The following is a 15394-nucleotide window of genomic DNA, read 5'->3' as shown; positions in this document are numbered from 1 at the left end:
CCCTTTTTCTTGATTTTTACATTTTCAAGTTTCTTTCTTCAATTGTGATTCAGGACATTCATATTTCACCAAAATAATCAAATCCAAGGAGAAAAGAGAGAAAAGGCTGCCAGATGCATTCTTGACACGCTATTATATAAACATAAACATGGTATGATAAATGAGTTCCAGGACAGTGTTGGGGTTGTGAAAATATTCGTGCCTAGAATGAATGGACCAACTTAAACAATAGTCAAGTATTATAACTCCAGCTGTATTCCAGTTGTTTCTCTAAAGGCCTATATGTGATTCTCCTTCTCTATCACAGCACCATCACTCATTCTCTTATATTTTATGGATGGAACATTGCTTAAACTGTATTCATTTCTCATAGAAAAAAGAAAAATACAAACCCAACGCATCTTGTAGACAGCAATCTGGTTTCTGCTGAGCAAAAAAAGATCTGGTTTCTATAACAAAAACTACATCTCAAAGTTCATCATGCATGGGATGGTGTAAAGGGATTCCCACCTTGGGAACCACATGGTCGTGAAATTGAGCATGGTTAATACCATCTTCTACAGCTTTGCGAGCAACCTCTGCCTTTCCAGCCATACCAGCCCTTATGGCTGCAGTAACTGTCCTTTGCAACTTAAGTATGCCAATACGCTTTGAAACAACATAAAGTACAGCACAAGAGAACAAGACAAGTCCCACAATAAGTATCACCCTGTCCATACAAATTGCAGCACATTCCTCAGATCAATAGTTCCTACAAGAATATAAAGGAAAACTTAACTTATTAATACCTGTCAATAACATCCTGACGCTGCATTGTGGACAGTAGATTCCGAGTTCGCATCAACAATGAGCGGTGCCCCTTGTATTCACTTTCAGCCTTCCTTAATACTCCCGTTGATTCCTCTACATATGCAACACATATAAGTCAACAAATCGAAACCATATTTGTCAAATGAATACATGTTCTTCTGAAATCCGAACCATATTTGCCAAACAAATACAGAATACTCATCTCGGTTTTCTAAGCAGAACATGAACCCATAATCAAACCACATAGACAAACAAGACAGTGTCATTTGGATGAAACCATTTAGCAAATGACCTCCTCAAGTACTCAATTTTGTAACACCACACTATCTTCAGCAAGTTTCATTAAATTACACATTTTGGAATGGGGATAGGAAGACCTACCGAAAGTCATGAGTGTGCTTGTGCTTCTTTCCACCTCCTATATACATGTAGATGTAGAGCAATAAAACCAAATTGAGAAAAACCATAAGAACCATATTATCATTGATGATAAATACAAGAAGAAACAGAAGTAAAAAAAAATCACGTTATTCACCTGAACCATCAATTGACGGGTACGGCGAAGGCTCTCTGTGATGCTTTCTGCTGCAGATGTCATTCCAGCCTTTGTCCTGAAAATGATGAATAATACATAACAACAGAAACCAGAGCAAACTAAAGCGCATGAGATTAATGTTTTCATTGTTCAACAAAGTTACCACATAAAATATGGCGATCCAAGTTAATGACTATGTTAATAAAGGTCAAAGAAGAAACTAATACATACTGCAAATTGCGACGTCGAATAGTGGATTCTTCTCCTCCACCCAGAAGAAGTTCTCTCTACAAAACATGCATAAATATAAAATCAAATCCATAACTTGATCTCTCCTTAAAAAAACCAAAAGAAAAAAAGAAAAAAAAAGGGAAAGTTCATAATGTAATTGGCAACACATCTATCAAACTTTGTATGGAAAGGTAACCATTTTCAGATACTGTCACAAACAAAAAGGATGTTCTAAACCAAGGGGCTATTTCTATCAGTTTATAATAGTGACTAAAAAATGCTAAATTGGAGCAAAAAAAAAAAAAAAAAAAACTCTATCTTAGTAAAAGAAATTCTTCTACCTCTTTCTGAGCAGTTTTCCTCATATTATCCTTTGCTTGCAAATTCGCATTCCTCAGACTCAATCTCAAACTAATCACAGAGATAACAATTAAGTCCTATCAGAACATTTAAATGCAATTGAAAATGGTAACAAAACCACTAACATTGGAATTAAAAGTTTGAATCTTTTAAAACAAGAATTAAAAACCCAAAAGCAAATAACCAAAAAGTTTACATCTTTGCTTGAAAAAACTCAAAATTTTCAATTCAACAGAGAAGAAAAGAGGGGGGTTTGAATTTACCTTTGGCGTTGACTTGTCCAAGCTTCCAGCAAAGCTTTAGCAGACTGGACCTCTTCATCGGTAGGAAGCTGTGGGGCGAGAAGATCAAGATTAAACTGCAATGAATTAAGCAGAGCCAAACCATCCTGAGCCAACCCATTCAATCTGGGAAAAGAATTTTTGTTCTTAGTTTCCTCAATTGTTGATTTCCCATATTCCTGGATCTCCTTTATATGTTCTTGGGTCTTAGCATAGGCTTCGTCCCACTCTTTCTTTGTCTTCTCCACTTCTTCCACCACCTTGTCCATTTTCTTTTTTATTTTTTTATTCGACTTAAGTTTCCTCGTCTGCTTGTTTGATGGGAAAATGGAATGGAAAATTCTTGCGAGGTTGGATCCCAGGTTGAGAGTAAGGGGAAGTTCCTTTCGAGAAACAGAGAGTCCACAGACCACATCACTTAAACGGCAGCGTTTTTATTTTACGCTTTGTTGTCTTTGGAATGAAACCGCCCAGCCATTTTATAGCTTCTTTTAACCTTTTTTTAATATTAAAAATTTGTTAATCTTCCAAAAAAAATTGTTAATGTGAATGATATATTTACTAATGTTCATAATTTTGGAAAGTTTTTGAATTATTATCCTACAAATTTTGATAATATTAAAGCTTTGTTTATTTCGCAAAAAATAATTTTCAAAAAATGATTTTCGCATTTTTGATTATTGAAAAAATAATATATTAATAAATAAATAATATTATATTAATAAATTATATATTAATAAATAATATAAAGAATAATAAATCATTTTATTTTTAGTATTTTTTATATTAACATAATATTTTCATATTAAATATTGTTATTAAAATACAATTATTTTTTAATATTAATAATTTTAATAATAAATAATTTTAATATATTTTAATAATAAATAATTTTTAATATTTTAATAATTATATTAATATTATTTGAAAAAAAAAATTTCAAAAATAAGCAAATAACGAAAAATATTTTTTATTAATTCATTCAAATAATATATTTTTTATTAATTCATTCAAATAATAGAAACTCTTTTTCAAAAGTAATTTTTTAAAAATCATTTTTTGTAAAACAAACGAAACCTAACAGTAATTCACAAATTCAAAATGGATTACGTAAAATAATTTTTAATTGTTCAAAGTTTAGATCTAATCGAATTTAAATTATACTATCATTTTCATGTTTAATTTCTGAGTTTTTATAAAATTAGCAATCAAATTTGTATTTTAATTTTAAGCTCGAGTTATTAAAAAATTGAGAGTTAATTTACTATTCAATTAAATTTCAATTATTTTAAATTCAAATCATTTGTTGTAATCAAACAAAAATGCACCTTACTAACCATACAAAGAAGCACCCTATCATCCACTATGATAATGCTTGCTCCACATTTATTCATACCTTTTGGGTTCTTTACATGACCAGAATGTTATCAAACTAGTGAGATGGACACAACCAATTTTCTTGAGCTTTTTCTCTGCACTCACCAATCTATTTATCAATCTGTGTGTCACGTTCCGTGGTTGTAAATATGAATCCATTTGAATGCGTGATGAGAGAACTCCCGATGTAACAGTCAAAAAAAAAGAGGGCACCCACAGCCCCATGTGCTGAAAATGATGGAACCTTTTTGAAGGAAAAAAAAAATACCTACTACAATTAACTGTAATAAAATAATAAGAGTAGCAGATACATCAACAAGCTAGCGACTGGCATTACATTGCCAATGGCTTAACCTGAAAACAAATTTTCTTGCCCTAAGTCTCCAATTCAACCGATATGGGAAGGGTAAAAAGAAAAGATACATTGGAGATTACATGGACTTTCTTCATTCACCTACAAATACAGTGATACAATTCCTGTACAACAATGTCCATTTTGGACCTCATATATACAATGGGTCGAGAGGAAAACTTTTGAAAGAACAAGTTAATAAGAGTTTTGAGTCATGAGTACAAGCTTACAAATGCATACGGTGACTATTCCCTGGGGAAATCCATGGATGAAAGGGCTTCAGTAAAACGCTGCAGCAGCAACAATAGTCTCCCAAAATTCCTTTCAGCAATTTCCCTCTTTTCTAACTGCTGGGGAACTAATGCAAGAAATATATCCGTAAAATCATGACAGCAGATTGGCCAAATCTTATTTGATCCCATTGTCATATTTGCAGCAATCAAAGAGAATGATGAGGACCAAAAAATTCAAAGAACCAGTTGTAAAAACCTGCAGAAAATCATTGAAGTGAGCAACTAGAGATAAATGATAACTTAATATGATAACAAGGTTACAACAAATTTAGCAGTGTATTATGATGGCAGTAGACTATCGAAAAAGTGTTTTCACTCTTTTGTTTGTATTCTTGGCATGAATAAAAGAACTAAGTAAAAAAAATATTTTCAAGCCCACAATCTTGCAGCATCAGAACCAAATAAACAAACATATCCACATTATCAAGCCAAAGATTAAGAGCAAAGAACTACATAAAAGGATACTAAAAAAAACCAACTTATTCTTTCCTAGATAGGCCATTTGATGTGAATGCTTCACATAATGGATTAGCTGACGGTAATCCATGCTATATGGTATGAACTTTATCATTTTTAAACTAAAAAAGGGAAGAAACAAATATGGAATATTTCCCATTACATTCTTCCAGACCTCAGGTATCATACATTTTATGATTGATCACCTTCCAAAGTAACAGAACATGTGTAATTTGTTCAAGGTGCAATACAATCACCTTCCCATATAATTAAAATGTTGAATTCTTCCAAGACAAAACAATCATCTTCAAATAGTCTAAAATTTCTATGGGAACAGCGCACTATAGAATATGAAAAAACATGATCAGACATGAGACAAGTACCATAAGGCTTAATCACCAGGGCACCAACACATCCAATATATTAATAAAAAGTTATCAAAAACAATAAAATTTTTTAACAATTCCAACGAAGAGAAGAAACCTCCAATGAAGACATTATCCTCCAACCTATCAAAGGAGCATAACACAGAAAGAAGCACGATATTATCCCTTCCTCCAAACGATGAAAGTATAAGCCATTGAATAATGAACTAATAAGACTTCATGGTTTTATGAACGTACCCATATTCTGAAAGAAGCACGATACCTACAAATTTAATTAAAACCTTTATGGAACTGATCTATTTTTACTTTAGATGGTTGTAGCTTTTCTTTCAACATTCAACATAATAAATCCAACGAATTTACCTAGTTCCCATAGAAATACAATATGCACCAGCACAAATCTCAGCTACTATACATTTTCAAATCCTCCAAGACTAAAGACAGTCAATTTTCACCATTATTGAAGGATAAAATCCTATGGATAAAGACAATTATTTTGTCAGTGCGAGACTAATTATCGCATCAACTTAGAACAGGTGAAAAGATCCAAATATAAGCACATGATCTGTCCCTTATCTTCGCATATGTATATTATATAATATAGCAATAACTTTTCAGATCAAATATTTAGCATTTAAGACATCCAATACGGATCCCATCAATGTCAACCTTATTCAACATCCATCAATATTCCCACATTGCTTTCATCTTGATCGACTCAAACATACAAATATCTTATAGCAATAAACTTAGGTATATTACCATGCCAGAAACCATCAACCATTTGACATGGTGTTGATTTCTGTTATATGCAAAGCATATATGACAAAAATGGAAAAAAATACAGTAACATAAGCAGCAAACAGGCTGAGTGTTCAAATCATGCAATCACTAATTCCATCCATATCAACTCAGTCTTTCCCAGCCTCCTTTTACAGTCTCTTAATTACCAAAGCTACTTCACATCCAAAACTAAATGTTCCATGGCATTCACTGATAAAACTATCTTAGCCTTTCATTATTCAACAGAGCCAGCTTTAAGCTCACAGCATTTGATTATAATGACTGCCACACCACATCCAACAGAAAATATGATTAATCTTTCACATTCCACTAGATTTAGAGAACCTTAGAGCTTAACTAGCTTTAATGACCTTTTAAGTCATTAAAACAGCAAGAGTAATGGTAAAACCACCTATCAATCACTTTTGACGCATATTGTTATCAAGTAAATTGTTGTTCATATATCATCCAGTTATTGAAACAAATCAAAAGTGTTAAATTGATATTTTATGATGAATATGAGATACAAGTCTAAGGTTTTTTATTCCCATGGAGATATAATAAAGGTTTGTCCTGATCTATGAATCACTTTGCTGAGAATCCTTAAATATGACAAGGATTCAAAACAAACTCATAATAGCACCTTGTCATTGGTCTTCTTCAAAGCAAAGAAGGTAGTTGCATAAAACCCTGTATCTAATAAGCAGTACCAGGTATTTAACATTTATTATTATTTAAGTTTTACGAATACATGCTGGAGTAAGGTTTTTAACTGCGTAATGTACATGGCCACCCACCTTCTGCTAAAATCCAGTTCCTTCCTTCTATATGACTAGCCAATTTCTCACAAACTCTTACTTGTAAAACTGAAGGACCTATGAAACACCACTTATTTCCTCCATCCCTCCCTCAAAGAAAAATAATCCAACAACTGAACAAAAAAAAGACTATAAAAACAGCAGAATCAGTCAATCTTAAATTGATTCAGCTAGATCAAGGAAATATACAATACTGAAATAACCGATAAAAACTTTATGCCTTTCTTCCCTTGACTCTTAATATGAGCAAGAAGGTTTAAAAACAATCATTTGATAGAACTCGGCCAGACACAAAAAGTAGATTTAGACAGGCATAACAAAATAGATGTAGGAAACAATTACCATCTAACCATTCAGAATAGTAGACTACATACATATATTACATTAAAGAAGTACACTGCACTGCAGAAAACAAAGCATGTACTTAGATAAGCAACTGCAAGGGAATAAGGTCCATTGAGCACTGTGGAAATGTTAAATGTTCCATCCTCCTGTATATGGATGACTACTTGATGTGTACATCATGAAGCTGCACAAGGAAATGAGGAATAATTCTCCTATACAATCAGGTAATAGGGCAGACAACTATACTACAACAAATTATGAGAGACATAAATCAAAAGCAATATTTAAACATAAGACGGCTATACCAAAAACTAATATGATTTTAAAACTTATGTATGACTGGAAATGCTTGCAGCAGCTAAAAGTAAGCTCACCTCATAGCATCATGTCTCACTGCCCTGCTGCACCACATCAAAATCCAAAAATCTCCTCTAAACTATTTAGCTACAGATAGAGAGCTTCCCAGTCCATTCATCAGCCACACCATAGTCAATACTAAGCTCTCTCATAGGAGGGATATTCTCCAATGCAAAAAGCATAAGGTGAGGGAACATCAAGTTATTGTGATCATACAACACATACTGCACCAAGACATTGGGACTGGAACTATGGCTCATATAACAAGCAACATTCCTCATCCTTGATACATCCATTGCAAAATCCAAAGGTGGAATTGAGGGATATGATGGCCGCACATATTCTGCAAATATCTTAGACAAATCTCCCCATTCTGCCCATCTTTCAGAAAAGCGACTGGGATAAATTAAAGTATCACCATTCATTGTGAAAACTTGAGCTTGCTCCCTAGTGAGAACTACCCCTGTATATTCACATATGAAAGCACCTGCTTGTATCAAGTCCAAGGACCTAACTCCCCAACCTGTTTCCCTTGACCTAAATATTTCCAATCTATTTCTCAAACCATGTTGTGAAACACGGTTCCGACAAGTAGGTGGGCATTGACAGAAATTCCCACATTCAAATATCAGTGGTTTCCCTCTCAAGAGCAAACCATTATGATCATAGGCAAAATCACCCCCATTCTTCATAGCACAAAAGCACCCTTCCGTACACCCTGAAACACACTCACATCCAGTACCATTACTCCCCTGACTAAACGAATATGGAGGAAACACAGTGTTCACAAGATAATCATAATACATAGGATCATGATCACTATCAAGATCATTATACAGAAAAACTGGAACTTTCTCCTTTTTCATGGAAATATCAAGAGTCAAATACCCCACTGGCCTAGCAGACAAAGGCCTAGTTCTAAGACTCTCAGCAAACCTCATTATCGAACTACCCATCTCAGGTTGCCCATCAATTCTCAACAACCTATACTTATAAACCCCGAAACCTGACTTCCCCACATCAAACCAACAATCATGAATCTTATATAAACCATCATAAACATAAACTTTACTTGAAACTCTATTCTCATATTTAATCCCTCTAATCACTCTTACCTCAATTCCATAATGCATACTCCTTTCTAGTGCCAAGTTCCCTCCTTCAAGCTTCTGATGCATACATTGCCGTGAAAACTTATCTTGTCCACCATGACCAGTATATATTATCGAGTCACCAGCATCTTGATCATCCTCGTATCCACCAGAAACAATAATGCTGGTGGCAATTGGCTCTCCATTCGAGCTCTGGCTCCCAGGCAAGTAATCGATCCCGGCTTGGACTTGTCCATGTAACCCCATCACACAAAGCTCCATTCTGAAAAAGAATAAGTCACCAATTTCAATACCTGGGATTGCACCCACAATTCTTTTATCACGATTCAACCACAGCCCTCGATCCCTGAGCACCGCGGCTGCCCTCAAATCGCCACGTGCCCGTCTCCCATTCCCCGGTCCCATCCTCTTTTCTTCCTCTACAATGACCAAAATGCGGAGAGAATCATACATCATTCGGGTTCTTCGGACAGCATCCCGAAAATGCCTCTCGTCTTCAATTCCCAAATTAGTCACCCGAACCAGCTCATTGGATCTTCCGGCCCTGCGACGTGAAACGACGACGGAGAGAGCTTGGTCAGGGTTGGAGGTGTTGGTTGAGGTGGTCTCGGAGGTTACAATAGCCTGCGAATCCGGGTCAAGGACTTCGACGTTGCCGTATTTTTGTAATCTTTTGGCGAAAGCGGAGCGGAAGAGTTGGGAGACTCTGAAGTATTCAGAATAGAGGGCGTTTTGGTCATCCGTGGAAGAGGAACCGTTAGACAGAGGGGTAGTTTCGGGATTAGAAAGGAAGTCAAGGGTAGAACTGGAAAGAGAAAAGTGTAGGTTCTCCTGTTGGTAAGAGGTCTGGGTTGGTGCTGGTTCATCAAAAGGTTCTTGCTTTGGTTCAATTTTGGGTATCAAGAAATTGATCGTGGTGGTGGTGCTGTTGGCTGTCACGGTGGAAGAGGTGGTGACGCTGGTGGTTTGGGGTGGTTCTGGGGAGAAATTGAGGTCTTGGAAAGGTACAAAAGAACCCATTTGGCCGTTATTTAAGTTTAAAGACGAATGTGAAAGAAATTAGTTAAGGGTTTTTTTCCATAGTCGGGAGGAATGGGGAGGAGAAAGAAAGAAACAGATAAATATTTTTCCTTATGTAAGAAAAAACGTTTTTTGTTAGAGTTCACGTCCAGATGCGCCTTGGGCGCACCTAGATATGTTTGGATAGATTGTAATAAAACGAAAAAAAAAAAATGGTAGGGAAATTTGTAAAAAAAAAAAAAAGAAGTAATTTTAACTATTATTATGAAAAAAAATGGTAAAAAAAAAGATTTATCATAATTTTTATAAAATATAATATCAAATTAAACTTATTTTTTAAATATCAAATTACGCAATAAATAATGTATAATAATTATTAATTATAAAAGATTAATATCTTTTTAAAATTTTTTTTATATAATGTAAAAATAAAAAATAATATCAATCAAATTATTTATTATTTATTATTTATTATTACTACTTCAACTGATAAAACTAATAGTTCAAAAAAATAATATAATATATTTATTTAATATTCATTATCACACATCAAACAAACAAATTGTATAAAAGAAAAATTAAAATTAAAAAAATATAAAATCAAACTTATTGTTGAAAGCAACAAAAAGAGAGACTATAATAATGGAAGAAAATTTTAAGTTGCAAAAGCCAAAAGATTTGTGGTTAGGTTTTTACTTTTTTTTTTTTTTACTTTATGCTTAGTGAAAATTGGAAAGAAAGAAAATGTTAAATTTTATAGAATATGAAAAAAAATTTTAGTAGAAATTTCACATTACTATTGCAATTAAAAAAATTTCGGATTTTGAAAAGTGTATTTAAAAAATGTGATAAGAAAGATAATGTGAATAATTAAAATATTTTAAAAAATATATAAATAATAAAATATTAAAAAATATAGAATAATATAACAATTTTTTATTCCAAACCTTTTTTTTTATTGCAAAAACACTTTTGAGGAGTTTTTTTTTTTTTTTTTTTTTTTGGTTTTGTAAATCAGGTTTTTAAATAAAAAAATTATATTTTTTAATTGTTTAGCATTGAAATTGCCTAAAGCCGAAGCCAGATGTGCACAGAATGATTTATAAACCACCCAGCGCAGATAATGTAATATAAAAACTTGGACCTTTTCAAATCCAGCATACATAAGCGTCTTTAAAGCATCCCACTCTTTAAGTAACATTTGGTATCTATTACAAGATAGTAATATAATTATTGGATAATTTTATTATTAAAATAACCTTAACACTTATAATTTGAAATCATTTTATTTGATTAATAATGATTAATTTTTTAAAATTAAAGATTATTATATTTAGTATTATTAAAAATCAAATATTATTTTATTCAAAAATATAAAAATAATTATGTATATTATAATAATTACATAAATTTACAATTCAACTAAATCCGTTAATAAATAATTTTTTTCTCTATAATTAAGTTGATAAAGATTAAATCCTAATCACTGAAATTAAGAATTTAATATTTTATTAATAAATTATATAACTGTTAAAAAATAAACAAACCATTAAATGAAAGAAAATTCGTAAAAAAAAAAATTAACTATTATTATTTGATTAAAAAGAGAAAAGCAAAAGAAAAGATTTAATATAATTTATATAATTATAATTTTTATAAAATATAATATAATATCAAATTAAGCTTGCAAAATAATGTGTAATAATTATTAATTATGAGAAATTAATATCTTTTTTTAAAAAACTTGTTATACAATGAGAAATTAATATCAAATATCTATTATTTATTAGTATTACTTGTTTAAGTGATAAAACAAACAATTAATAAAAAATAAAAATATAATATATTTATTTAATATTTAATGTCACGTATCAAATAAACAAGTTGTATAAAAGAAAATTTAAAATTAAAAGAGTTAAATACAAAAATTATCCCTATATTTTGCATTTTTTATTAATTTGATATTTTAAGAAATAAAATTATAAGTTTAGTATTACAATTTTCATTTTATCATTTATTTTAATACTTGAGATTAAAATTATCAGTAAACTTGTTGACATGATATAAACATCCAATAAGATGCTAAAACATATAAAAAAAATCCAGTAAAGTTATCATGTTAACTGTTGACATGATATAAACATCCGATAAGATGCTGAAACGTATAAAAAAAAATCCAGTTATTGCATTTGTGCACCTGAAGATGATGGGAGGGTATGGGCTCGAAGGAGCATAGTTTGACTAGATAAAAATGTAACTGTCTATTTTGTTGATTTGAAATTAAATCAGTTCAATTTGGACATAACCTTCTAATTACATGTACTTTGTAAGTAGAGTGAGTGATCTTTTCATGTTCCCATGATGCATGTGGATATGGATTTGCAGCATATCTGGTGTTGTACATATTGCGTGGTTTGGTTGTTTAAATGGTTAGTTGGAGATTTTATTATTTCAATGGCTTTAAATTTTCAACAAAATTAACCAAATAAATAAGTTTTTTTTTTTTTTTTTTTTCACATTAAACATCATCAATTGTTAGACTTGATCAGAAGAGTGACTCATCAAAGAATATTAGCCTAAGATATTTTTACCTGGATTACAGAAATCAAGTTGCAATAGAAAACTAGTTGCTCCTTTCTGCAAGTTTTAAAAGTTCTATGTTTAGAAACAGAAGTTAAAAAGAGCCATTTTAAGGGTGAAATTGGGATAATCCCTTCCAATTCCACACTTCAACTTCTTCTTTTTGAATGCCCAAATTACATGCCAAAGATCTCACCTATGAAACAAGAAAAAATATATATTCCAGATTATAAAAAAAAATCAACTATTTTGGAAGATTGGTGACAAACAAAGAGAGTTAAAGCATGTCTATCCAGAATAATTCAGGATGTTCATGGGAGTTAAAAAGAATCTAACAGAGAATTTAGATCCAATTAAAAGAATGTAATAGTAATGGTTTTCTTGATTATCTATTAGCACTCTTTTCATTTTCACAATAACCACATGATGCCTTTCAATAGAAGGCAAATGCCTCAACCACCTAGGGAATAAGCCATGGTTGTCAACAATATGCCAGCAATAACAATATTTTGTTCTTGTTTTTCCAAGATTTATGGACTAGTGAGAGTAAGAAGCATACTATTCCACATTGATCCAATCTTGCAACAGTTTCTTTTATCAATATGACTAAATGAAACATTCAAACGATTAGCAAATGTTAGTTTTTTCATTTGTTACAATAATATATAGTCATTTTAGCATCGCTACAAATTGAGATTATAATGTAAGCTGAAGCTTGTAGGAGATTATTGTCAAAGGGCACAAATGAGGCCATAAACAATCAGAACCAAACATTTTGTGTTATATTAATCCAAATTCAGTTCTTAAATAACATTCATCCACTTTCTCTAGGTGGAAAAAGGAAGGGAAAGGAGAAGTAGTAACAGATATATGATGTTAATGACAACCCTATCAACAAGAAACAGACATATCCAAGCCACAGGCTATGGAAAAATTAAAAGAAACCAACCTTAGGTTGAGCCTTCATTAATGAAACCCTCCTTCCGACCTTCAAACCCTGGTCGCAACAGCTTCTTCTCCCTCTTTGCAATCCGCCGCATCTTCTTCTGGTGAATCTTATCTGCTATATTCTCCGATCTCTTCTGTTGTTTCTCTGCTTTCAACTTCTCCGTAGTTTCAACTCTTTCATTCCACTTCTCAACATTCTTCTGATGCCTCTTCCTCTCCTTCTGTATACTTTGTTTCAACAACTTTGGATCATCATGAATCTTAATTCCTGCAGCTCTGTCCATCGCTGCCTTCCATGAATGCTTCTTCGCGATAACCTCACCTCTCTCAGGATCTTTCCTAGCTTCTTCTAATTTCATTGCATTTTCAAGCTCCTTGAGCGTTGAAAGTTTTCTCTTCTTCTTCCCATGTTTTTCCTCATCCCCAAGTTTAACACGACTAAAAGTAAGTTCCTTTGCAGCCTCTTCCACATCCTTCTCTACTTTCCCCATATCATTACTAGTAGCACCTTTCTTTTCTTCAGCTCCGTTATCCCTCTTTCGCTTCTTTTGAACATTACCCTTCTTATCATTCCTCTCGTTTTTCTTCTTCCCTTTATGTGAACCAACATTATTTCTTCCACCACGAAGCTCTTCGATTTTCCTATGAAGCCTTTGCCGAAGTTCTTCATAAGTAACCGACCGTTCCTCACCACCATCTAAATCAGACATCATAGGCCTAACCTCAATTTCCTCATCGTCACTCTCCTGATTCAATTTCTCCTTTTCCAAATTCTCTTTCAACAAATCAAGAGTCGTTTTTGACGACTTCTCGGGATCTAACCTATCTCTCCTAGCTTTCTTAATGTTTTCTCTAGATTGTTTCTTAGCAGACGCCTTTTCGGCCTTGCTAAGACCCTGAAACCAAGCTTTATCTTTTTCATCCGGTAGATAAAACCTTGCAGGGATTAACTCAACCAATTTGTCAAAGAACAAAGCATTTTCATGAATCATTGATTTTAAATCAACTGTCGAATGGGGCTCATTAAAAGTTCTTTCCTTTTTCTTCCGCATCTACATAAACATTACAAATTGACAAAAAAAAAGAAATTTTTTAAAATAATCAGGAAATAATTCAGCATCTATTTAACATCTAATGCCTAATTAGTTACACTACATTAACATCAAAGAATTCAGAAAGATTAAAATAAAACCCCATAATTTGGGGGTTTTCTTATTCAGCTTATTTACAAAAATATTGATAAGATGATGAAAATTAGCATAATATTTTGAAGAAAAATGGAAATAAAAAGAATCAATCGAAAAAGAGGTACCTTTTAAGGCTAGAAGGAGACTTCCACGGAAACCCTAGACAGAGAGGATGTAAGTGGTAAAAGCCGAAGCCCTTAAAATTTACGCTTTTATAGGGCCACGTGAACCGGCTGTTTCGCTGAACCGGGCCGATGTTGAATATTAGAAATTAATGAATATATTATTTGTTAAGAAATAAATAATATCTCATATGATATTATAATTTTTTTTAATATGATACTTAAATTAAAATAATCTCTTTATATCTAAACTTTAATTTCACATATTAAGTTGTCTTTAATTCCTTAATACTATTAGATTATTGTTGATGTGAGTAATATGTGATTGTTATGTGATAATGATGTGTCTATCGCGTATCATTTTTAAACAATAAATAAAAAAATATTTTTAAGCACAAACGTCATTAAATTTAGCGGTATTTTCTGATACAAATGTCACTAAATTTAGCGATATTTTTTTATACAAACGTCCTAAATTTAGCGACGTTTGTACTAAAAAATACCGCTAAATTATGAATTTAGTAGCATTTGCATAAAAAAAGTCGCTAAATTTAACGACGTTTGTGTTTAAAAACACCATTAAATTTAACAACGTTTTCTGATACAAACGTCACTAAATTCAACATTTAATGACATTTTTAAATACAAACGCCACTAAATAAAAAATTTTACTTTTTTTTTAATTTTTTTTAATATTTATTATTATAATTAAATAAAAATTGTTAAAAAAAATAAAAATGAATTTAAATTCATAAACTGAATATTATAAATATTTAAATATCTAAATACATAATTTATTCCAATATGCATGTAACACAAAGTTTAATATATGTAATAACATTCCACTTTGCATTTGTTTTTCTCTTGCCCATCAACGGACTCCATAAAAGGAGTCGCACTTGCTTTGAGTGGAACCTATAACGCCTATTCCTCATCTTGGCTTCCATTGCTAAAGAGAATATTTCTCCAGGAACCTCAAAATATATTGTTAGAATTGCATCACAGTACATTTCATTTATCTTCTCCACAACTTCATGTTCT

At 32.0% G+C, this 15394-nt stretch overlaps 2 protein-coding genes and 1 pseudogene across 5 annotated transcripts; all 3 read right to left on the bottom strand.

Annotated features, from left to right (window-relative positions):
- Nucleotides 1–95: 95 nt before the first annotated feature.
- Nucleotides 96–2671, bottom strand: LOC111298558 (uncharacterized). Its single transcript, XM_022893277.2, has 7 exons — nt 2200–2671; nt 1918–1987; nt 1577–1632; nt 1346–1421; nt 1192–1228; nt 789–903; nt 96–709 (listed from the first exon to the last, which is right to left on the bottom strand). Exons 1-7 carry the CDS (start codon nt 2484–2486, stop codon nt 469–471), a joined length of 882 nt encoding a protein of 293 aa, XP_022749012.2. The 5' UTR covers nt 2487–2671; the 3' UTR covers nt 96–468.
- A 1353-nt stretch (nt 2672–4024) lies between these two features.
- LOC111292266 (histone-lysine N-methyltransferase family member SUVH9 pseudogene) lies at nt 4025–9710 on the bottom strand (annotated as a pseudogene). 3 transcript variants are annotated; one of them, XR_016328542.1, is made up of 3 exons: nt 7402–9710; nt 7057–7211; nt 4025–4435 (listed from the first exon to the last, which is right to left on the bottom strand). The product of XR_016328542.1 is annotated as a histone-lysine N-methyltransferase family member SUVH9 pseudogene, transcript variant X2 (transcript). The 3 variants fall into 3 exon arrangements; XR_016328543.1 differs by having other exon boundaries at nt 7107–7211; XR_016328541.1 differs by lacking the exon at nt 7057–7211 and having other exon boundaries at nt 7402–9708.
- Nucleotides 9711–12855: 3145 nt separating this feature from the next.
- On the bottom strand, nt 12856–14447 carry LOC111292293 (uncharacterized). Its single transcript, XM_022884593.2, has 2 exons — nt 14357–14447; nt 12856–14096 (listed from the first exon to the last, which is right to left on the bottom strand). Exon 2 carries the CDS (start codon nt 14094–14096, stop codon nt 13047–13049), a length of 1050 nt encoding a protein of 349 aa, XP_022740328.2. The 5' UTR covers nt 14357–14447; the 3' UTR covers nt 12856–13046.
- Nucleotides 14448–15394: the final 947 nt, after the last annotated feature.

Source organism: Durio zibethinus, chromosome 16 (assembly GCF_047325235.1).
Source record: "Durio zibethinus cultivar Kanyao isolate XHJ-2024 chromosome 16, ASM4732523v1, whole genome shotgun sequence".
Lineage (NCBI taxonomy): Eukaryota > Viridiplantae > Streptophyta > Magnoliopsida > Malvales > Malvaceae > Durio > Durio zibethinus.
The sequence above is the reverse complement of the archived record's forward strand: the minus strand, read 5'-3'. Positions and strand labels throughout refer to the sequence as shown.